Source organism: Hemitrygon akajei, chromosome 9, assembly GCF_048418815.1.
Source record: "Hemitrygon akajei chromosome 9, sHemAka1.3, whole genome shotgun sequence".
In the NCBI taxonomy this organism is placed as follows: Eukaryota; Metazoa; Chordata; class Chondrichthyes; order Myliobatiformes; family Dasyatidae; genus Hemitrygon; species Hemitrygon akajei.
In genome coordinates, this window is record NC_133132.1 from 50537392 (window position 1) to 50563439 (window position 26048).

General features: G+C 39.7%; 1 protein-coding gene across 2 annotated transcripts in view; it reads left to right on the forward strand.

Annotated features, from left to right (window-relative positions):
- Positions 1 to 26048, forward strand: part of mrps5 (mitochondrial ribosomal protein S5) — a 135263-nt gene that overhangs the window by 82557 nt on the left and 26658 nt on the right. For both annotated transcript variants that reach the window (XM_073055950.1, XM_073055952.1), the window contains exon 6: positions 25751 to 25841. In XM_073055950.1, coding sequence (XP_072912051.1) covers positions 25751 to 25841 — 91 coding nt within the window. The remainder of the gene's footprint in view (positions 1 to 25750; positions 25842 to 26048) is intronic.

Here is a 26048-nt window from a genome sequence, read left to right on the forward strand (position 1 = left end):
CCACCAAGGCAAGGTGATGATAGTATTTTATTATAGTCTAAAAATGACAAAATATGAAGTTCTGCCTAAATTTCAGTCTCATAGCAGAGTATGTTCTCGTATGAGATGCACAAAAATGAAGGAGTTGCACTTCTAAACTCCACAATGATTGCAAATAAATAATAAAGGGTTATCTTGGATTAAAGAGTGGAGAGACCCTTGCCAAGACCACATGCTCAAAATCTGGAGGTTCTTTGCTGAGCTTCAAACTTTCTGCAGTTAGTCTGTCCTCCGAGTTATGAATTGCTTGGGCACAGCTGGATTTTAGACTTAAATAATTAAGATACTAAACTCTTAACGGGCTTCCAGCCGGGTACAGATATTGATTATAACTGACGTTTTGATGACAAACTCTGCCATCTTCAATAGGGATGATGCCTAGGCATGTCTAGCTCAGTGGTATATATACCCCCAACATCTGTTCCTCCTGATTGGTTTGTGCTCATCCAATCAGGTTTCCACTCTCCCATCTCATTTACAAGTGAATTCCAGTTCTTACTTAGAGCGAGACCTTCGTTTTTTGTTAAGATCCTCTAGTTTTATTTCAATGACTTCCTTTGCCAGGTGGTTCCAGAAGCCATTGGCGTGACACAATAGTTTTGTGTCATTGAAGTTAATCCTTGGGCCATTGCGAATGCCGTGTTCTGCTTCTGCCTATTTCTCCTGGTAACCCAAACGGATATACCTCCTGTGCTTCTTAATGCAGCTTTCCACTACGCGTCTTGCCTGACCAGTATACGTTGCTCCGCATTCACAGGGAATCCTGTAAGCACAAGTTCCTTTTCCAAATAAAATACTATTGCTTGTGTGTAATGATGGGACACCAAACAATTTGAGTAGCCCCAGTAGCGTTCTTATGCTATTCATTATTTCATTGTTGTAGGAAGTGGTTGTGAGGAAAATCTTTGTCCAGTGAGATTTCAACTTGAAATTCATTTGCACTTATTCAGCATGAGAGGCAACCTGTCTGATGGTTAATTGACACATTTAACAGTGAGATAGTTTGCTCCTCATTCACGATTCCAGAATGTTTATTGTCATTCTTCAAAACACAAGTGTAGAGGAGAACAAAATGATTGTAACTCCAGATCCGATGCAGCATAATAAAAACATATTAATGCAATAAGATACAAAAAAATATAATAAATATTAAAATAAAAATAATTCTAAAGAAGCACAATGTACAACAAACTGATTTTATGTACATAAAGTGACAAGACGTAGTGTATATACAGTGGTAGTGTGGGGTGGTGGAGTGGGTTAATGGATGCAGGTGTTGATCAGCCTGATGTAAGTACCGTAACTGTTGGGTAAGTAACTGTTTCTGAGTTTGCTGGTCCTGGTGTAGATGCCACAAATCATTTTCCCTGATGAGAGTGGGGCAAACAATCCATAAGCAGAGTGGGTGGGATCCTTCATGATTATTGCCTGCCTTTTTATGGCACCTTTCTGTGTATATGTCCTTGATGGTGGATAGGCTGGCGCCAGTGGTGCATTGGGCAGTTTTAACTACCCATTGTAGAGGCCTCCTGTGGGAGGTTGCGCAGTTTGCATACCATGTAGTGATGCAGCATATTGGAATGCTCTTACCTGCCCATCTGTAGAAGGTTGTGAGTATTGTGTATAGACCATCTTGCTTCAGCCTCCCCAGAAATTGGTGAGCTTTCTTGACTACGGAGGATGTGTTCTGAGACCGTGAGAGGTTGTGTGGGCTATGCACTCACAGGGGTTTGCTCATTTCCCACTGCTGTGCCACACATGTAAAGAGGGGTGTGAGCGGTGCAGGTTTTCCTGAAGTCAATAACCATTTCCTTTGTTGCGTTAAAATTGGGCAACTGGTTATTTGCTTGGCACCATGCCAAATAAGGTTGGGATAAAGTTGTAAAGTATTCTGACTCCTGGCTAAATAGAACATAATTGCTTGTTTACTGAATGGGGCATACAAAATTATTACTGAGTTGGGCAGGGTAGAAGGAATGATGGTACTTTAACTGGCTGGGGGTTTGAACCAAGGGGTCAGTCACTCAGAGCCAAGATGAGAAGAGGGTGGTGAGTCATTGTAATTTTAAATCCATTCGAGTTATGGATTCAAGACTGAGTGTATTCAAGACAGAGATAAACGGATTTTTGATTATTAAGAGAGTCAAGGAATATGAAGTTAGTGTATGAAAGTGGTACTGCAATAAGAACTCAGCCATGAGCTTATCTAACAACAAAGAGGCTCAAGAGTTGGAGGGGCTTTTTCCATTCCAGTTCTGTACTAAGTTTTTCCTTTATACAGAGCTGGTGGCAAGACTAAATGATTTAGCCACTGACATCACTCAGAACCTAGAAGGCCTAATGATAATTATACGGACAAGTCAGACCTTTTCTGATTCACCAGGAACTTTTTTCTTAAGTATTTTGTGTTGACACATGTAGCAAATTGAATAAACCGGGCTTGAAATTAATGATTACTTAAAGGAAAGAGAAGAAGAAACTAGACTCTTCTTTCTGAACTAGTCTGCTGGTGTTGTAATTGATTCAGGATGATCTACAGCTGTAAGATGAAAGGACTCCATTGAATTGATTTATACCAAGTATTTACTCTCCCACTTAATTGTTCACTGCACTGCTGTGAATGCAGGCCTGGAGAAAATCTTATTTTATATCAGAAAGAAGACTATATGGTTAAGTTGTTGTTGAAATCAAAAAGGAAATTGAGTTGCGCCATCTTTTATTCCCCATAGAAGATGAGTAAAAAGGTAGTGAATTTGACATGATTTGGGTCATGCCTGGATCACCAGTGAACCTTGTGAACAGGTGAAAATAATTCTTTATAGATGAAAGGCTTGGTTTTACTTACGTTTTAGGCCAACAATAACAAATTACTGATTGAAGCCATTTTTGGAGAATATCCCAGTTTACTATCTAATTACCGTATTCCTCTCTACTATGCAAGAATGCTTGGTAAAATTATAGAAAGGAGGAGGTCTTTCAGCCTATCACTTCCTTGCTGATCGAGGTAGGGTGCTTCAGCTAATGCCAGTTATAGCACCATGAAAACCATCTGAGAATGAGGCTTTGCAGATACAATTGCTCTCAAGTACCACCCCATTTAAAGAATCGATTCAGATTTAATTTAGATGATGCAGTTTGATTGTGCCCATCAATCAAAAGCAACCTGTGTGATTATAGGGTAAAAACTGGAAAGAACACAGGCAAAAGACATAGGTTGTAAAATTTGATATTCATGGTTTTATTCTGCATAACTGTATTGGTGATTTTAGTTGGGAATTACAAAGCTCTGTCCTTTGCCAAATTCTTGCTGCATTATTTTCCTGTTCTGTAATAGTGTCTCTGAAACAGCCATTCTGGGAGAAAAATAATGAGACCAAACAACAGTAACATTGATAATCTACTCAAAATTTCATGCAAGATGGAAATGTATTTGTACTGATTTAAATGCATGCAAAAATAGAATTCTCATGGAAATCAGTTAAGTATGTTTTTGACACCTCTAAAGAGGTGGCATGACCCTTTGGATCGTTGACATTTGGTCTATGCAGACAGAAGGATTATGCTAGTGACATGCTGAATCATAATGTATCTTCTGTAAAATAATTTCTTCTCACAGTGTTCACAATTCAATTGTTTTATTTTAATAAATGTTTTTTTGGATAGCTACATTTAAAATTGAATACTTGTATCTGTCCTAATATTGCTTTTATAGTCTGGCATTTTTAATTTCTTTTTCTTCCACATTTCTTTTTTTCTCTCTCTTTCTTAAACTGCCTATTTTTCTCCATCTCATTCTCTGAAATAATTGCCACAAAACTGTAAAACCCAAGTTTGGCAACACCAAAGTCCTGAAGGAGCCAATTATCAGAGTTTTGAATGATATAGATTAAAAATTTACTGCAAGGTTTAATAGCTATGGTTATTCAAAGCAATAATAGTTACAGAATTGGTGTAAAAGTCTCTCTGGGCCAAAAGACAGATTAAATCCTTGGAAGCTGTTATGAATATTAAAACAGTGAAATAAGTATCAGGATGTGGAAGGAACGTTGGTAAAACTGACTTTCCAGGTGGGGGCCACAGAACAGAGAAAGCATGATTCCTGCTGTGAACATTGGATGCATGTGAGAAATTCTGCGAAGGGTTCTGAAAGGTCATTTAGATAAAAGAAATACTTCACATTTCCAACCAGCTTTTGGCAACTTGCCATTTTCAATCTACTCCCACCATTGTAATGGTCGATTTGTACATTTAAAAAATACAGAAGTAAATACTTAGATCACTTTTTTTTTAATTCTCATCAAAGACTAAAGATCTAAGAAGTGTATCATTTGCAATTGTGATGAGCATTCCTTAACACTCTGAGAGAGATTGGGAAATCCTCGGTTGGAATTGTCTCTAGCCAGATACAAAGTGTTGCTAAATAAAACCAGTTCAACATATAAGGTTAATTTAGAATGGGTCTAATTTCTCATTGTTAGTTTTGGCTTAATGGTGGCATTCTCGTCATTTAGACGGTCTGCTGAAAGTCTCCATCCACAGAGGGTATCTGATGATACAGCATGTGCTCAGTACAGCACTGAAGTATCAGCGATGGAGTTTGTGCTTACGAGCTGTCTGAAGTGGCATGAGTCTCTGCAGTCTTCTGATTCCGAGAGCTGCTGCTTAGCCTCCATCCCCTTATTATGAATTTGAAGGTCACTTGCACATTTTAAGTAATGTGTTTAAAATTGATCAGTTTTATACTGCTGAAATATTATAATGAAGATAGACTTCATGCTGGTAGACACTGGCAGGTGGAATAACATTTTTTAATCCTAAAGATATGTTTGAGAAATAGTAGAGAGAATATAAGCACAAATATATCACAAAGGTCCTTGTAAAACAATATACTCTGTAAGATTCGGTGTAAGTGCATTAGATTTTCAATTATTAGTATGGTTCATCCCAAGGTATTATGATTTGTAAGAACAGCTGGAAATTGTTTAATAGCTGTTTGAGGAAAAGCAGCACAGCACTTGTATTAGAATATACATAGAGCCCTTTAATATAAAAAATGCGTTTAATGGAAGTGAGAGGTATAAATAACCTAAATCATTCCCCTGCTGTGTTAAATCAGTTAGGCTCCCCAAAGATTGTAGTGATTTACATGGTTATGATGATTAAACTCTCAGTGAATACTTTGGGGGCTTGTGGTAATACTGTACTTTGCAGCATTACTCAAAGAGGTGTGTCTATTGTACGGATGGAAAAAAAATTCATTAAATAATGCCACTTTAAACCTGATATGTATAAATACGTAATATTTTGTTAAATGAAAGGGATACTTTTTTACTTGCCTGACAGACAGTGGCCACAGGAAATGAATAACAACTAGCGTAGATGCTTTGTTGCCAACTGAAATAAGACAAAGAGAACCTGCTGAAAAGCTAGGCGGAGGTAAATGGATTATGAAGTATAAGCTCCAATCGATCGGATTGGTCAAGTAACCTGTCCCAGAGCTGTATTTGCAACCTCCTAATTGTGTACTGTTTCTTTAAAGAGTGCAAATTAGTTTCATAATTGACTGGTATAATAGGGATTGTGGCATATGTTTAGAGCAAAGTGCAGCAGATGCTATAATGTTGAAACTAAAACAAGAACAGTGAAAGCTCTGGTGGGAGACAGAATAGAATTTCAATACCAAACACAATTTATTTGGTCAAAAGCTCCTGTGATCTGGGTTTTTCTTCAAATCAAGTACTATCCAAACATATATGAGGAAGGAAAAGGTTGGTGTGAGTACAGTGCAGGAAGTTTTTTTATTCATGTTATATATTCATCTTTCTAAATGTTAACCAAAGTAAAAAATGCCCACAGGTGGCATTCTTTTCTTGAGGGAAATAAATGAGAAAAATTATAAAATGGATATGGAAGGAGTATTGTCTTCTCAACTAGACATCAGAGAGCCAGCTGAGTTAATAAACTACAGCTTTATCAGAATTTTGAAAAATCTAATTCAGATGTGTATGGTTGAAATTTAACTCTTAATATGATTCTAGATTGCTATCCAGTGACATAATCACTGTGCTACCAAACATCTACTCTATACGCACAAAGTAAAAGATTCATAACTGTTGCATTGTGTTCCTTTTTGTATTATCATTAATGTTTTTACAGAGCAACCAACAGATCACAACTATGAAATAACAATTCATTTGTAAAGTGCTTCGTAGTATTCCATGAATGAGAAATATATGGAAAGTGAGGAATATTTTAATGTAATATATTAAGTAACCCAAAGAGGACTGTGGATACTCATTTGTCGATTGTATTCAAGACTTGAATTTATAGATGTTGTTGCTTAATGGAACCAAGGGAGTGGGTTAGTGCTGGTGTAGGAATAACTTACTGAATGGTGGAGAAGTCCCTAAGAGACCAATCGTCTCTTTATGTTCCTATTTCTTATGTTACATTTCAAAATGTTGGAATTAACTCAATAAATTTGCTTTTACAATAATTAAGTATTATTTGGCCACCTAGATCAGTAGTGCAATGTGATTCAGATCACGATATAGCATCATTCAGTTAAATCAGAAATTAAATTTGAAAGAAAACAGACAATATTTTAATATTTCTATATTAGTCCCTTATCTTCATATCTGTCAATAAGCATTGTGCAAGGTCCAGTAGTTGTTATCAATTCAGTGGCAATGCAGTGTAATAATAAAATGCTGTGTGCCAGTGGCACAGTTTGCTGTTTTGAGTACAGATGGTAACTTTGCATTTTAGGTGGTTCTTCTGTAATGTGATAGTTACATAACCAAGAAGCCTCACATTATAGAAAGTTGCCTTCAAAGAACAGATTTAAGCAAGCTTTCCAGAACACAATCATAGTATAAACAATGTGGCCCGTATAATCCAAATATTCATCAATTAAAGCACATATTAAGCACATATTTATGTAGAAACATAAATTATAATGGATCTATAAAGATGGCCGGCTGGTGGCGTTGTGGCATCAGCGCCGGATTTCAGAGCGAAGGCTCCTGAGTTCGAATCCAGCCGGCTCCCTTGCATGCTCTCCCTTGCATGCTGGGTTGAGCGTCGAGCTAGCAACTCGGCCTCATAAAAATAAAGCCTGCTAAAAAAAACGCCGTCACGACGGCGTCCCGATGACTCCACTCGAAGTTAAGGGCTTCCTTCTTCTTCTTCTATAAAGATATGATTACAGTCATGAGACTTCAGTGATTCTAAGAGTACCTGTTAAATGAAGTGCATCTAATATTTACAAATAGGTAGTGCTTAATCATTATTCCTCAATTTTTTTCTAATACCGGGATAGTTATTTCCTTTATTATCTGACAGATGTAAAATTATTGTTTGAAATCCTTTTGTTGCAAGTTACTAAACTCTTGGATAATGAATAAACGATATCTAGTTTTAGCAATCTTAACCTCAGAAATAAGAAATCGTGAGTGATGCTGTTTATTCAAAATGAACACTAACGAACAAGGCAGTAGCTGTACCCTTTACAATAACAAGGATCCTTGGTAAATTAACAATTGAAATATCTATGATACTGAATGCAGATCCTTTTTATGTAAATTTAGTCTTCTGTAGACAAATTCTGCTCCATACATTCATTCTCACGGGAAGTTGTCAGAATTATTTGATGCACTCTCACAAATTACATCTTGTATTGAATGTCATCTACAAAGCTTGGCGAGTAACTTGCTTACTACAATCAGCAATTTACAGTATCTGCAGTGTTTTCTCTGCCACAAATTTACACAGTATCAACCAAGAGCATTCATTGATTCAGCCACAGTCATAACCACTTGACTGATTGGTCAAGCTATGCCTGAATTGTGTTAATGAAAATACCATTACCCGAAGAGCATTCTATTGTCTCTGAGCTGATCTAGCTGACAGAAGCTGATCAATATTGCCTCCTAGGGGAAACTGCAGAAATGTTAGTCAAAATTGAAATACAAGTCTTATGATATTTTCTATTGCAGACAAAATTATTTCATTTTGCTTCAGCCAAATTATGCATTGTTTTAGACCTTAAGATATAGGAACAGAATTAGGCCATTTGGCCCATTGAGTCTGCTCCTCTATTTCATCACAGCTGATCCAATTTCCCTCTCAGCCTCAATCTCCTGCCTTCTCCCCATATCCTTTCATGCCCCGACCAATCAGGAATCTATCAACCTCTCCTCCACATCTGCCTGTGGCAACAAATTCACCACTCTCTGGCTCAAGAAATTCCTCCTTCTACCTGCTCTAAAAGGATGCTCCTCTATTTTGAAGCTGTGTCCTCTGGTCTTAGACTCCCCAGCCATAGGAAACAAACATCCTCTCCACATCCACTCTATCAAGGCCTTTCAGCATTTGATAGGTTTCGATGAGGTCACCCCTCATTCTTCTGAATTCCAGTGAGTAGGGGTTCGGAGCCATCAAACGCTCCAAATTTGAAAATCCTTTCAATACCAGAATCATTTTTGTGAGCCTTCTTTGAACTCTCTCCATTGTCAGCATGTCGTTTCTTAGATAAAGGGCCCAAAACTGTGCATGGTAGTCCAAGTGAGACCTCATCAGTGCATTCCTTGCTTTTATATTCTAGTCCTTGAAATGAATGCTAATATCACGTTTGCCTTCCTCACCACTGATCAATCTGCAATTTAATCTTTAGGGAATCCTGCACGAGGACTCTCAAGTCCCTTTGCACCTCATTTTTTTGAATTTTCTCTCCAATAAGAAATAGTCTTCCCTTTTCTTTCTTCTACCAAACTGCATGACCATACACTTCCTGACCCTGTATTCCATATGCCACTTCTTTGCCCATTCTCCTAATTTTTCTAAGCCCTTCTTAACCTCTCTACTTCCTCGAAACTACTTGTCCCACCACCTATCTTAATATCTTCTGCAAACTTGGCCACAAAGCCATCAATTCTGTCATCCAAGTCATTGACATATAAAGTTTTATCCATTTCCTTTTGTTATAGTGCACTCTTAAGGAAGTGTGTACCTTCTTTTGTGTGTTATCTGTATTATGTTGTAGGGTATATTACACCCTCATGTGCATTGCAGTCAAATTTGCATGTTGTAAATTCCTGGTGTGGGCTGGTAGATGAGGGGGACTTAAGTGCGACGTATGGAATGAACATAAGGTGAGACGAAGGAGAACTCCAGCCAGGAAGCACCCCGTAGAGCTGAAGATCCCTCCACAACAGTGCCAAGGAAGAGACCAAGTGAGTGCCCCTCTGACATCCTAATCCATTCATCAAGGAAAGAGAGGGTCAGATGGCCTAGATCAACAGACAGTATATCGTGGGAGCAGTTCAATGATGACCTGGATCGCAACTTGAAATCTAAGACCTGTCTACGGGAAAATCAACTCCCTCGCAGTCATTGTGTTCAACTTTGCTAAAGAGTCATTCAGCGCAGTGGAGAAGAAAGGGGATCTTAAACCATCACGGCAACCAAACAGGAGGGAAAGGGAGATTCACCACCTGAGAAGCAGGATAAAGACCCTGAACAAAAAATTCAAGAAGAGTTCACCTGACAAGAAAGGTGTCAAACATCTAACCAGCATACTGGGAATGGCTGTGCAAGCTCAGGAGGCTGGGGCAGATGCAAAAGCAAAGGAGGGAGAGCAGTTTGTTTAAAAGCCCATTCAGATTTGCCAGGGCTCTTCTCAGCCAGTGAAAATTTGGCACCTAAGCCAGCTCAAAGCAGGAGGTGGAAGAACTTCTGTGGGAATCATACAGCAATCCCCATAGGAATCGGGGACTGGAATTCAATCCAAAAGTCCCCGAACCAAGAGTCCTAGCAACTGAGCTGGATGTGGCAGAGCCCATTTGACAAGAGGTCCAGGATTTCATCAAGGGAGCAAAGTCATCTGCAGCCCCAGGATCAAGTACTATTCCCTACAGAGTATATAGGAAATGTCCAAAACTCCTCCAGAGGTTGTGGAAGATAATCAGGAAGATTTGGACCAAGCTGGAAAATGGCTGAAGGGGACTTTGTTCCCAGAGAGGAAGATTCCTCTACAATCACCTAGTGATGGCAGTGGAATTGGGTCACATGGCGCCCGGACAAAATAGGATCTTCCCAACCGTAAGATCACTCGGGCAGAGCTTTGGAGACTGAGACCTTTTCACATTTCTTTTCTCCTGTGGTCCACGTATGACAGTCTCCCTACACCAGCTGCACACATGGGGACTGAGAGAGGATCCTAGCTACACACACAAAATGCTGGTGGAACACAGCAGGCCAGGCAGCATCTATAGGGAGAAGCACTGTCGACGTTTCGGTCCCTAACTGCAAGCTTTGTGGTCAGCGGGGTTCACCGTCAGGATGCAGAACAGCTTTAACACAAGGTTGGTTTAGGTGGCGCCATGACAAGGTCCTGCTGTCGCTTGCTGACACACTGGAGCGGGAGGGGTGTAAAAACCAACCAGCTGGCACAGAGGCTAACAGGGCAGTTATTTTCATCAGTGAGAAGGCCACACCAGTCATATCAAAGAGACTTAAATCCAATCTGCTGCAAACTGCCAAATCATGGGAGATGAGGGTCAATGTGGGGAAGAAGCTGCAGTTCCCAAAGGTGGTGCAAACCACACTGGACCAGACATTGTACTGTGGTCCACCGAAGACAAGGAAGTCATCCTGGTAAAGATCACAGTACCGTGGGAGGAAGGATGCGAGGAGACTCACGAGAGGAAGGCCCTGAAGTACCAGTCCTTAGTCCAGGAGAGCGGGGACAAAGGATGGCAGACGTGGCTATTCCCTGTGGAGATTGGCTACAGAGGGTTCTCGGGCAGGTCAGCATGGAGGTTGCTTGTCTGCGCTGGGCCTTGATGAAAAGAGCAAGAACCAAGCAGCTCGCAGAGTGGGGGTGGAAGCAGAAAGAGTCTCTTGCTGTTTATAAAGCAGGTGAGAGGAGTTGAGCTGGAAATCAGGAACAGATGGGCAGTGACTTGATCACCACTGCTGACCTGCCAACTAGAGCGTGTAGTGGTTAAAGGTCAAAACACTCTGTGAAGGTTGGTCACCATCTAAGGATATCTGCTGCAGTTACCTCATTAGGTAAATGTAGAGTGCACCCCAGTATATGTGATGCAAATATATATATATATTTCTTTATGTATGTTACATCTTCAATTGGAAAAATAACCAGTTTATGGAAATTTTGAATGAAAATGGTGAACCCTGAAACTACAAAGGGCAGACAATGTTTGTTGAGAGGCAGAGTTAACATTTCAGATGACTGACCTAGCATCAGAACTAGGAAAAGTTAGAAATCAAACATGTTTTAAGTTGCAGAGAAGCAGGGTGTGGGGGTTGGGGTGGAGAACTGAAGAACAAAAGAGAAGTCTCTGTGACGGGGACGTGTCCAAGCAAGACAGTTACACAACTGGCTGAGAGAGGAGGTGAGGATTTATTAATTACAACTAATCTGCACAGGCATGGCCACTGGGTAAGGCCAAGCTGAGACGTGACTTCCATACTGCAGTTCCCCTGTGGCCGCTCCCCTCAGCAACAAGTCTGTCCCTTTAGATCCAGCTGGGCCGGATGCCCTACAAGGATGCAGCAGGAGTAGCAGCCAGGGCCAGTGGCACTGTGGCCAGCTCTGAGGCTCAGCAGGAAAGGGTAAAGTCGGGCAGAGTGAATAGTGATAGGCAACTCGATACTTCGGACAGACAGGAGATTCTGTGGCTGTGAAAGAGAAGCCAGGGTAGTGTATTGCCCCCCCAAGTGCTGGGGTCCAAGATGTCTCAGAGTTGGTGCAGAATATTCTTTCGGGGACAGGGGGAGGAGGAGGTGGCATTCAGCAGTTAGAGCTTGTGGTGCACATTGGCACCAATAACACAGGTGGAAAGGGGGAGAGGTCCTGCACGGTGAGTATAGGGAGTTAGGAAAGAGGCTGTAGAGCACGCCCTCCAAGATAATAATCTCTGGACTACTCCCAGTACCACATGCTAGTCAGGGCAAGATGAATGAATGTCTGAGGAACTGGTGGAAGGGCAGGGTTTCAGGTCCTTGGATCATTGGAACCTTTTCTGGGGCAATTTGCACCTAAGCTAAAGAGGAACCAATATTCTTGCTGGGAGATTCGCTTGTGCTACTTGGGAGGGCTGAAACTAGTTTAGAAGAGGAATGGGAACCAGAGCACCAGGTCAGAAAGTGAGCGGATGGAGAGGAAGGTAGATGTCAAGGCCAGTTAAAACAAGCAGGAGCAAAGTAATAGATACAATAGGAAGGATAGTTTGAAGTGTGTGTATTTTAATGTTAGGAATATTATGGGTAAAGGTGATGAACTTAGAGCATGGATCAAAAACTGGAACTACGATGTGACCATTACAGGGATTTGGTTGAGAGAGTGACAGGAATGGGTGTTATTGTCCCAGGATTTCGATGCTTTAGAAAATATACTTTGAGAGGGAGGTCAAAGAGGAGGGACAGTTGCACAACTAATCGGACAATATCACAGGTGCACTCGGGATATCGTTCACTGAGTATATGTATAGAACTCAAAAGTCGGAAGAGTGCAGTTAGTCTGATGGGGTTGTACTACAGTCCCCCCCCCCCCCCCCCCCCATAGCCACTGGGACATTGAGATCAGATATGCAGGGAGATTAAGGAAAGTGGAAAACTTAAAAAAATAATAGGGTTATTGTCATAGAGGACTTAAACTTCCCTACTATAAACTTGGGCCTTCTTAGTGCAAGAGCTTTAGATGGGACAGAATTAGTTAGGTGCATCCAGGAAGGCTGCTTAAATTAGTATTAAATTCCAACAAGAAGCTGTACTAGACCTGGTATTGGATAATGAGACTGGCCAGGCGACTACCTTTTCAGTAGGTGAACAGTTAGAGAACAATGGCCACAACTCCATAACACTCCTGTTAAAGCTGCATCTGGAGTATTGTATAGTGGTGCCCCGTTATTAGAAGTATGTCAAGGCTTTGGAGAGGGTGAGCAGAGGTTTCCAGGATGGTACCTGGATTAGAAGGCATGTGCTATTATGAGAGATTAGACAAATTTGGGTTTTTTTCCCTCGAGCTGTGAAGGCTGAGGGGAGATTTGATAGAGGTTTCTAAGATTATGAGAGGCATAGATGGAGTAAACAGACCCTGTCTTTTCCCAGGGTTGAATGTCAAATACCAGAGTGCATGGATTGAAGGTGAAAGGGGGTAATTTCAGAGATATGAGGGGCAAGTTTTATTTACACAGAGTGGTGGGTGCCTGGAATACACTGCCTCAGGTGGTGGTAGAGACAGAAATATTAGGGACTTTTAAGAGACATTTAGATAGACACATGAATGTGAGGGAAATGGAAGGTAATACATTGCGTAGGCGGAAGAGATTACTTCAGTTAACCATTGGATTACTAATTTAATTGTTTTGGCACAACATTGTGGGCCTGATGTCTTGTTCCTGTGCTGTATTGTTCTATCTACTACTCCACAGTTGAATAGATCTGGCCAATATTTTTCACTTATTGGACACTCCAGCAAATTACATCAAAAAGATACGGGATTGGATCTTCAATTTATTTCTCATGTATGTAGTCCTTTTCAGTGTCCTTCAGAAGTCAGACTTTAGCACATGCACCCATTTTTTACAACAAATTTGATTAGATCCTTTAATGTATTAAATTCCTTGCATTGTTTCAACAAATGTAGGCGGAAAAGATTTGGGCAAGAGAATGAGAAGTTCGGTTGATGAGAAAAGTTGAGGATCTGGAAGGAGTTGGAGAGACAACACATGCCAGGAGATTTTGAAATCTAATATTACTGCAGCTGACCTCTCAGCAAACTCAGAGCAATCTGTAATGGGTTTGCTTCATTGTTACCATGCACTTGGATTAATTTGGAATGCCATTCGGCTTTCTATAGGTTAATGTTCATAAAATCAATTATTTATCTGTTTATCCGTATTGATGATCCAGTAAGCTTGACTCCAGTCCGTTTTATACAGAGTAATAGGCTGCAGCACCTCAGCCTATAGTTTGGATGATATTGTAAACCAGAAGAATGAAACACATATTTGGAATGCTTCACAGTTCTTTGCTGCAACTGGTTTTTTATTATTAGATTTTATTGTCTTGTCATAACAGTGTAAATAGTCTTTTATAACTTTCTTCATGTCCCTTATGTTTCCCTTGCACTTGCAGTCAGCCGGAAAAAAACATAAAACCTGGGTGCAGAATTAGGTCATCCAGCCCATCGAATATGCCCCTGCCATTTGATCACGGCTGATTTATTTTCCCTCCCAACCCCACTCTTTTGCCTTCTCCCCAGAATCTTTAATGCCCTTACTAATCAAGAATCTGTCGACCTCTGCTTTCAATGTACCCAGTGATCGTATAGTGTGGTGGAGTAGAAGCAGGCTCACGGGCTACACAGCTGCTCTTATTTCTTGTACTCTTAAAACTCATTGAGACCATGTACTGCTGGCATTAAAACTTACAGATTATTTTAGAGTGAGACTGGTTTACAAATATTTTAACTATTTATCTTTCCAAATAATTTATCTTGGTTGCAGTGGTAGGTTCGGCTTGTGGAACTATACTTCAAAATTGTCAGTAACTTCAGGATTCCTTCCTTATAGTCAGTATTTGCAGAAATCACAAAGATGTTGCCACTTTCATAAAGTACGACAATAACTCAGTTCACTTCTGTTTTCATCACGTGCTCCAAGCTTTCGTGTTCTGTAGCGGTATATCATGCCCATGCTTGCTTGGAAAATTTGCATTAAAGCATTAATGGTTTTAAGGCAACTTGTTACAATCAGTGAAAATGAAAACCATGTGTTAGGAGTTACAGTGTGGAAAGTTGACCATACTTTTGAATGAACATAACAAATTATTTGAAAAGTGGCAAGTTGTTAGATCATCAGATTGCACAATTCTATTCACAGGTAAGCTTCCCAAGACTGTGAGTCATCCTCTTTATCAGTTTTTAATCTTTCAGTAGTTGATCCCTTACTAGTATAATTTCTGTTAGAATGTGTCCATTGTGCCACTTCATGGCTGTAACCTATACTGATTCTGGAAGGAATTTTTACACTGCTGAAGAGGATTATAGTGAGAACATCTTCAGCAGATTGCAGGAATACCTAAAATTACTGCATTCAGACTTGTCTCCAATCATGAGAATGGACACAATTACAGCTTCACTGCAATCTCCAAGTATGCTCTCCTCTTCCGACATGACAGAATGAATTCATGTTAGTAGAATTTCTCTGCCTTGTTGGGATTTTCTCTGCTCCGGAGACCTATTTTTTCCACCTGTTGGGTGATCTTTTCTGTGCTGCAGTACCACTAAGATTTTGATGGACAGTGAATTGCAGGATGGAGTTAGAGGCATGTGTATCAACGAGAATGACTGTGTAGAAATGTTTAAACTGCTGTATTGCTTTGCAGTCCTTGACCTCTTCCCCATTCTCTTGCCTTCTCCCAATAACCTTTGATGTTCTTACTAATCAAGTACCTATCAACCTCTGCTCTAAATAATATCCACTGACTTGGCGTCTACAACCGTCTGTGACAATAAATTCCATAGATCCACCATCCTCTAGCTAAAGAAATTCCTCATGTCTGTTCAAATGTGGCGTCCTTCTATTCTGAGACTGTGCCCATCTTGGCTGCAAGGTACTGACTAAAATGACCTTTCTTTGTGATCTTCAAGTCCCTCTGCATTATTTATCTAGCAGCAATTGTTTCTCTTGCCATTGCTATTTTAAGTTAGCTGATGTAGCTAACAGAACAAGTTAGATAGTTGTTGATCTTACAGCCACCAGCTACAAATATAAAAATACCCTTCTGATTTTGTGCTTGGCTGATGATGTAGTTTAACTGATGCCAATGCCTAGATCAACATTACAACCATGGTGGCTCTGACAAACTAGTTTTGTTTAGAACAAGATCGTATTTTAAGCCACTCATTAAGCTATCCAAACTCTCTTCCTGCCAGTTGAACCTTCCCAGAAGTTTTGCTCCTTTCCAATTCTGGCATTAAAGGCAAATCAACTTGTTGCCCATTGGAATTCCACCCATAGATTGCTGAATGTTAAGTTGGAGTTCCCCTTTGACTTTGCCCATTACTACCAGGGTGGGGGTTCCTTGATTTAGTGTACAAGAGGTATTCAAAGGTACACTAGAGTGTGTTTCTCACAGGTCACCATGTCAGGAGCACAGTATATGTTCTAGGTTTCCATTTGTTTTAGGTATATCTGCACTTTATCTCTCAAGCTGTCTTTCTTCCATCTGTCTTGTTTCATTCAAGATAATGACAATGTTATTCTCCTATTTGTTATATACAGTACATGGCTGTAAATAAATGGTGGAAATAGAGATGTTTTCTTATTTAATACAGAAAAACTTTTTTACGTTAGTAGTTATCAAATCCAGTTCTATAATTCACACTGCATCTGAAATTATCAGAGAGCAGGGCTATAATATCCATGTCCTTCCTGCTATCCAATGTATTGATAAACATCAGAGCTGACTGAATCTGAAAGGAGGGAGACAGTCTCCAAGTGCTGTGTACATTGGAAAATGGTAGTGATTACTTAGCAAAATCATGTAGGTGGACGCACAGAGATTCAGAAGATTGACAGATCAACGAGCATTCTGCTGAGCCAGTTGCTCTCCTATCCAAAGAACGGGTAAGCATTACTGTTTGATGAAAGGGAAAAAGAAAACTACAAGAGCTAAGAATCTGAAATAAAAGAAAAATGCTCTCCATCAGAACTTTTGTTACTGCTCTTAGGTGGTAGAGACCTTTTGTTTGAGCATTTGATACTAGATTCCAAAAGGATGTCTATGTTTTCTGAAGTCCACTGTATAAAGTACTTTGGAAGTTACTGATGCAGTCAACTGTATCAAAGACCAGTAGATTGCTGATCTCTTCAATCCCTATGATGTGGACATCACTGGCAAGGCTAGCAGTTACTAATAGTCCTCAAACTGAAGATCAGAACATTGGTGGATCTGTAGACACATACACACAGACCATTCTAGGTTAAGACAGCAGATGTTCTTCCCTGAAGAGCCTTGCTGAACCAGATTTTTTAAATGAAATTCAGTAATTTTATAATTACCAGTCTTGTTTTTTAATTCCAATTATTTTTATTTAGTCAATTGGAATTTAAATTTTTTCATCTGCTGTAGTGGGATCTGAACTCGTGGATAGATTAGTCCAGACCTCTTCTTGCCTGTACCTTGACCACGATTGTACTATATTTGTTCTTGATTCCCCAACTGCAACAGGGTGTGTAGTCACCCTGTCTATGGCCTTTATGATCTTAAATACCAAAACAATGCAGAGGCAAGAAATTAAAAGATGTTATATACAAAAACAGAAAATACTAGGAAATTCTCAGCAGGTCATAGATGCTGCCTAACTTGCTGAGTGTTTCTGTTTCAAGTTTCTAGCAGCTTTACTTTTTATTTTCAGGTATTATATAGCTGACTTATTGCAGTTAATACAAAAGAGATGTTCGTAGTCTTCAGAAAGGCGCGGGTCAACTACTCTTCATTGCACATCAATGGCTCTGCCATGGAGAGTGTTAAGAGCATAAACTTCCTTGGTGTGCACATAATGGACCCACAACACCTCCTCATTAATCTAGAGGGCACAGCAGCGTCAACACTTTCTGAGGAGTGTGCAAGACTCTCCGCCTCCATTCTAACAACTGTCTACAGGAGCACCATTGCGAGTCCTGTAAGGCTACATTCATTCTCAGTATTACATCCTTGCTTTTATATTCTAGTCATCTTGAAATGAATGCTAACATCGCATTTGCCTTCCTTACTACCAATTCAACCTGCAAATTAACCTCTTGGGAATCCTGCACGAGGACTCCCAAGATTCTTTGCACCTCAGATTTTTGAATTTTCTCTCAATTTAGAAAATAGTCTGTTTTTATTTCTGCCAGCAAAAAGCATGACCATATACTTCCCGACACTGTATTCCATCTCCTACTTCTTTGCCCGTTCCCTTAATCTGTCTAAGTCCTTGTATAGCCTCTCTGCTTCCTCAAAACCACCTAAATTTGTATCATCCGCAAACTTGCCACAAAGTCGTCAATTCTGTCAATCAGATCATTGACACGTACATAAGAAGAAGTGGTCCCAACACAAACCCCCATGGAATACCACTAGTCACTGGCAGCCAACCAGAAAAGGCTCCCTTTATTCCCACTCTTTGCGTCCCGCCAATCAGCCAATGCTCTATCCATGCTGTATCTTTCCTGTGATACCACGGCTCTTAACTTATTAAGCAGACTCATGTATGGCACCTTGCCTGAAAATCCAAGTGCACGATGTCCACCGATTCTCCTTTGTTTATCCTGCTTGTTATTTCTTCAAAGAATTCTAACAGATTTTTCCTGTAAGATTTTCCCTTAAGGAAACCATTCTGATTATGGCTTATGTGCCTCGTGCCTTCAAGTACCCTGTAAACAATTCTTTAACAGCCAACTCCCAACATCTTCCCAACTTCTGAAGTCAGACTAACTGGCCTATAATTTCCTTTTTTTTGTCTCTCTCCCTTCTTAAAACAGTGGAGTGACATTTGCAATTTTCCAGTCTTCTAGAACCATTCCAGAATCCATTGATTCTTGAAAGATCATTATTAATGCCTCCACAACCTCTTTAGCCACCTTTTTCATAACTCTGGGGTGTACCCCATCTAGTCCAGGTGATTTATTTACCTTCTGACCTTTCAGTTTTTCAAGCACCATCTCCCTGGCACTTCTGTCCCCTGGCACTCTCGAACTTCCGGCATATCACTAGTGTCTTCCTCAATGAACATTTGTCCACCATTTCCTTGTCCCCTATTACTACCTCTCCAGCATTATTTTCCAGCAGTCTGATAGCTACCCTTGCCTCTCTTTTCCACTTTATATATCTGAAGAAACTTTTGGTATCCTCTTTAATATTATTGACTTGCTTGCCTTCATATTTCACCTTTTCCTTCTTTATGATCTTTTTAGTTGCCTTTGGTTGGTTTTTAAAAGCTTCCCAATCCTTTAACATCCCACTAATTTTTATCTATTATATGCCCCTTCTTTGGCTTTTATGCTGGCTTTGACCTCCCTTGTCAGCCACAATTGCACTATTCTGCCTTTAGAATACTTCTTTGGGAAATATCTATCCAGCTTCTTCCCTCGTGCCTGTAAGACTAATGAATTCCCTGCCACCACCAAGATCTTGACACTAGGACAGCAAATCATTTACTATACTGTTGCTGTTTAATGTTTGCCTATGCTGTGCAGTACATGTAGTTTGAATTCTATTCAAAGTTAACAGGACACTATTACAGCTCGGAGCATCAGAGTTCAATTCCAACTGTCTGCATGTCCTTCCCTTGAGCTCATGGGTTTCTTCCGGGTGCTCCAGTGTCCTCCCACATTCCAAAGATGAGCCGGTTAGTAGATCGGTTGGTCATTGTAAATTGTCCTGTGTTTAGGCTAGAGGTAAATAGATAGGTTGCTGGGTTCTGCAGCTCTTTGAGACAGAAGAGCCAGTTCCATGCTGTCTCTATAAATAAAAAAAATAATAAACGTTTTACAGAACTTATTTGTGGTAATATTTTGTTTTATGTTTTGTGAGTGTACTGTGGTCCAAAGGAATGTAGATCCGTTTGGTTGTGTACATTTACAGTCAGATGGCAATAAACTTGAACTTAGTAGGAAGTCTTTAACCACCTTTTCCCATGTGGCTCCTTGATAGAAATAGTTCAGTTGAATTCAGCAACTTCTTTATGAAATATGCAGCCAGCTGAAGGTGGGGAAAGCTATGCTGATTCAGCTATCATTAATTTGTTGTGGTGGTCTAAGAATAGCCTCCGTTTGTGGTCGTCTGCTGCAGCCAAGAGGCTAAAAGAAGGCTTGTGTGGCGGCAGATGTATATGATAAAATCCGAACACTTGCCAGCATTTTCCCAAAATTCTAGCTCAGAGGCCATCCAATCAGGTTTTAGATTTCAGCTCAGAAAAGCTTTTTCTTTAATTTGGTTAATTGCAAGCAATGTTTTTTTTAATGTAAAGTTTCAGGCTTTTTTTCAAAAAATTATCTTTGAAAGCACTTGGGAAAATCTCCATTAAACACCAACCTTTACTGTTTCAGTTGGTTGAAGATTTAAGATTTTCAGAGAAGCAGTTATATGGTCAGCACATTAGAGTAAGTGAGATACAGCAAGGAACCAGGCCCTTTTGGCGAGGAAATATGAACTAAAATTGCTTAGAGAGCAATCGGGGTGGTGCAATTATCATTTATGCCCGTCACCTTATCTTTGATTAAAAATGGATTGTTTCATGCATAAAGGAGCTTCTCGAGCAATTAAGCTAAATACGATAAAAGCTGAAGATGCTTAATCAAATATGACTTGGATGTCAGGAGTCCAAGCTGATGTTTGACGTTCCTACACTGATGATACTGGCATTTTAATCTATAATGTAAGAAAAGATTTGCATAGGTTGTACTTCACTTGTCATAAACCAAGTCAGCTTGTATAAAAGATGCCTTACAAGTGCAGTTACAAAGGCATGTTAGACAGCTAGTTTGAATATTGCAACATCTTACAAAAGGCATTAAGGTGAGCCTTTTCTATATGGTATCTGAGGATTCCCTCTACGGTAATAAGATGAAGGAACTGATGAATTTAGAATAAACCCAGAGGGTACTAGACATGCACGGATTTTAGCATCTGTAATTTTTTGAATCTCAATTCAAAGATGAAGTTAGATCTTGCCCAACAAAACTGCCTTCATTCTTTGAAGTAAGCATATTGATACCGAGTGTATGTTCTCACTGATTTTCAAATACTTTGTGCAACCAGTTATTGTATATAGTATCTGAAAATGTTGTGTGCCATTTGGGTCACAATACTAGAGGAAGGATATGATGAAGCTAGAGGGGGTGCAGATGAAATTCACAAACGTGGTCGTAACTGAATGACTTGAGTTATGAGAAATGACTGGATAGGCTGGGACTGTTTTACCTGAAGGACAGGAGGCTGAGAGGTGTCCTTAAAGAGAATTATGAAAATTGTAAGAAACATAGATAAGATGATTAGGCACAGTTTCCCCCCCCCCCCCCCCCCAAGTTAAGTCCCCAACTTGAGAACATGGGTTTAAGGTGAAAGGTTTAAAGGAACATAAGATGCAAGATTTTCACATAATGTGTGCTGGTGATATGGAATGAGCTGAAAGAGGAATTGGTAAAGGCAGGTAAAATTAAAGCATTTAAAAGACATTTGGGCAGATTCGTGGATGGGAAAGGTTTGGAGAGATATGGGTCAAATGCAGGAAAATGGAACTAGCTCAGGAAGGCAGCTTGGGCAGCAAGGACAAGTTGGGCCATAGGGCCTGTTCCTGTGCTATTTGACTCTTTAACTCTAAAAAGCTTTAATTAAACTGGAATCTAGATCATGAAGCTGTTAAGAAAATACCCTGATACATGACCGAAGAGAAACCGAGAGGGGATGCTGAAGTCTATAGCACTTGCATCTTCCTCAGCAGAGGCTGTTTTATCCACAAGACTTCTGTTGAATTTTTTTCACACTAAAATAAGGAATCCAGTAAAAACAGAGGGTGTCATGTTGGATTTAGCTCTTGAAATTAAATGTCATTTGGTTAAACTTAAACAATTGCACATAGGTCAAATTCAGTAAGTCACATTCATCGTGAAAGAAGCACCTTCTGAAGCTGATGGAAGGCTGACAGTAATTTTCAGATTAATGGGTTTCCACAAAGGTTGTGTAAAAATTCATAGGGCACTAAACATCAAATGAATGAAACTAAGCTAGAAATTAAATAGGAGGCAGCACAGGTCAGGGTGTGACTCAAGACAGAAAATTCAGGTTTCATTCTATCCTTTCATCAGGACTAATTCTGAAACATTAATTCCTCGTTCCTTTCTCCACAGATGTTACATCACCTCAAAATTTCCAGAATTTGCCTGTATTAATTTCAGAATACAGGCACTGGAAAAGATGCAGAAAATTGCAATTGATTTTATTAGATCTAATAAGGAAGGACCTCATTAAAATATGAAAAAAATCACTGACACTGATAGGTAAACCTTGGCTTTTTTTCCTGAGTAATCCAAAGCTAGTTCCATAGTCTTCTACCCGATTCAATTAATTGTGACTTTTTTTTTATTAGATCAGCTCTCATTCTCCCTTGCTGTAATGAATGAAGTGCTAACCTGCTCAATCTCTATGACTAGGTAGCTCAAGTCTTGGCAACATCCTTGTAAATCTTTTCTACACTCTTTTTCGCAGAATATTTTTTCTTTTGACAGGATGACCAAAACTTAACAGAATACTCCAAATGCAGACTCACCAATGTCCTGTACAACTGCAACATAATGTTCTAACTTCTATATTAATTGCCCTGATTGATGAAGACCAGAGTGCCAAAAATATTCATCACCACCCAACCTATCTGTGATATCACTTTCAAGGAACCATGTACTCGCACTCCTGTGTACCCCTGTTCTACAACTTGCCCCAGGGCATGACCATTCACTGTAGAAGTTCTACCCTAATACGTCTTCCAAAAATGTAACACCTCACATTGATCTGAAGTAAATTCCATTTGCCTCTGTCGGCCCACTTTTCCGGTTGATCAAGACTCCACTGTAATTCTTGATAACTTTCTTCATTATCTGCGACATCACCGATTTTAGTGCAAACTTTCTAACCATGCCTTTTATATTGACGTCCAAATCACTGATTTAGATGACTAATGAAAATGAGCCTAGTACTGACTCTGGAGGTACATCATTATTCATAGGCCTCCAGACTGAAAAATAATCTTTTACCATCAGCCTCTACTTCCTACCCTCAAGCCAGTTTTGTATCCAGTAGACTTACCATGGTTTAACTGGGCTTTGTGCCTGTGTTATCACGGAAGAATTAATCATGGTACCAATAAAGTTGAATCTTCTGTCTTTATTCTTCCCAGCAAGTTGGAGAATTGGAAATCCCTTCTCATTGTTTGGCCTGACACTAAATTGATCCAGGAAGTATCATATTTGATGACTATATTGCCTGCATGAAATACATCTATCTCTTTCCCACATTTAGAGAGTAGTCATTTATTGATAACCATTGCCAAAAGCTAGGTCTGTGCACACTGCAGTTTATTGAAATGAAAACATGTGCAGCATTTACCTTGCACATCTTAGCTAGTGTTGTGCCTGTGGAATCTGTCGGCTCATAAATTCAGGCTTGTACTTCCTCCGGATGCTTCCTGAATGAACTAGAGTGAATGACATGACTGATTTCATGATGGCTGCAAAGTTTTTGAATTGGGAAAATGTGAGAACTCCTTTGAGGTTACTACAACTTGCAGTAAAAGACAGCGTTAAGCACAATACTGATTCTAACAGCTGTATGCAACTAAATTCCAAGCAAATTTTGTAATTATCTTCTTGTAAGCAAGTCTGAGCAAAGAGTATTTGCTTCCATGCGGGGATGATGACACTGTCTCCTGAACCCTGATAATTAGCACTTTAACATGTGTTAGAAGTGGCACATTTGCTTAATGACGTACATTTGTAATAGCTACAGCTGTATGCTAGTAAAAGAAGAAACAAACAATCTGCTTGAGGAACTTCATGGATTGAGCAGCATCATAGGGGATAGGGGGAAATGAAATGTAAATGTTTTGGGTTGAGGTCCTGCATTAAATTTATCCTCCCTAATAGTCTAGTTCTTTCCATTGGGGAATATCTGAGTACCAGATGATGTCATTGCCGGTTTCTGCCCATGTAGCTTATCCACACGAATTTCCATACTAAGTGGATCTAATACCATCTGTAAACCTGCAGGTGGGGTTTATTTGGGTGGAGGGAGGGATGAAGTTACAGTCATCGCATTTTTGGAAAGAAGCCTTCTTTCTGTTTCCCAGCCACTTCATCAGATTGCAAAAGGCCACAACATTTCTCTGGGTTGCCTTCTTCCCAGAGGATGATCTTTCAATCAAATAAAATTCTCATGGTTAGACTGTGCCCCATTTATTTAGCTTGGGTGATAAAAAAAAATGCAGTACGTTTCTATTTGAGATTTGCTGGTGGAAAATGTAAGCTTATTCTCTGCAGTAGAATTATCAGGCATAGCTATTGCCTCATCAGCCAGATTTGTATTTGCATTTGTTGTTCTGTTCTTCAGAGTTAATGAGTTAAGATATATTATCTTAATGTAACGTAATTGAAAGTAAATTTGACAACTAAAATTTGCTGGCTGTGCATGTTTCAATGGATTCATGTTTAGTGAAGAATTGATCCAGAAACTGGTAGTATTGGTGAAGGAGTTGGTAATTTCAAAATAAAAATATCTGGGCAGCAATCTCAGTAGTCATGCAGCATCTGTGGCGGCAAAAGATGAAAGTCAAAGTTTCAGGTTGAGACCTGGCATCAGCATTTTGTAGAATCTTTGTCTTCATTGTAAGATAGGTTTTGACAGACTTGCTGCAAATCCATGTCTTGATTGAACGTTTAAAGTATAATGGTTTTGAATGTGATGGTCGGGTGACTTAATCTAAATGCTGAATAGCCTAATAATACACACTAAAAGAAAATTAATACAATATCTTTGGAGAAATAACTTTTTGCTAGCACCACCCACCTTCCTCATTTAGAGTACCATGACTTACATGCAAGATATAGGTCACACTTTCATTTCTTACTAGGTCTCTGTAAAATTATGCAAGTGGCATTTAAAAAAAGCATTATAACACCAAAACTAATTACTCTAAAGTGTTGCGACAATATGATATTTATCAATTATGTAAGCTCTAATTTTGGCATTGTAAATGTTTACTGTTGTGATGTTTTTCTTCAATTACATCATCTCTTCACTTATCAAAGCCAACAGCCCTGAATCTGTCTTTATCATCATCGAGTAATATTGTTGGTAGGTGTCTACTCTGACCTTTACATTTGGTTCAGTTTTAGGACAGAGCTGTTTTTGTAAAATTGGTTTCATGTCTCATGCTGCATGAAGCGCTCTGTTTAGAATATTGATAATATGTATGCTTGCTATTCTTACAGTTCATTTTGACATGTGCTTTCTTACCATGATGCAGAAGGAAGCTATTTACTGATCAAATCCATGCCAGGTCCCAGCAAAGCAATCCCATTCGTCAGTTCCCTCCTCTCCTTATTCTGCTATACCCTGAGACCTTTGCACATGCTCATCAACTGCTCTTTTGTTTACCCTTAGCTTTATCAAGGAATGCGTTTGATTCAAAAGATTCAAAGTACATTAATTATCAAAGTATATATGCAGTATTTGTCTTCCTACAGACAGCTGAATCTCAGGGTTGTAGACAGCAGCCAGTTAACCCTTCATTTCATTTACAGCACATGGGAGAAAAGCGCATGGTCATGGGGAGGGTATACAGACTCCACACCTAAGAAAGGATCAAACCTGGGACCCAGGACTGTGAGGCAGCATTGCTAATTGCCACACTGCAGCACTGTCAGAGAAGGCATGGAAGCAGATCTACCATATAATGCTGCACAAAATGTTGGAGGAACTCACCAGGCCAGGCAGCATCTATGGAAAAAAAGTGCAGTCGATGTTTCGGGCCGAAACCCTTTGGCAGGGCTGATTTTCTTGCAACAGAGACCCTTGTTAGTTAAGTTTTAAGCTAAAACACAAATGTCTTCTCTTTTCTAATACGTAACTTGTTCTTGTCTGACAGGTTAAAAGTGTCTTCAACATGACAGCAAAAGAAGGGAGGAAGAGATCAATCAGTGCTCTGGTCGTGGTTGGAAATGGAAATGGGGCTGCAGGTAAGGGTTGAAACAAAATAACCCCTCAATGAAACATCATTTGCTGGATAGCTGAGTTGGTATAAATCTGGGGAGTGAATGCCCTCTTACCATATTGTATAATTCCATGATTCAACTACTAACACTCAAAGCCCTTTCCACCATCTACAAGACACAAGTCATGATTGATAGATTACCTCCAGCAACCTAGATTGGCCTGTTTCCAGC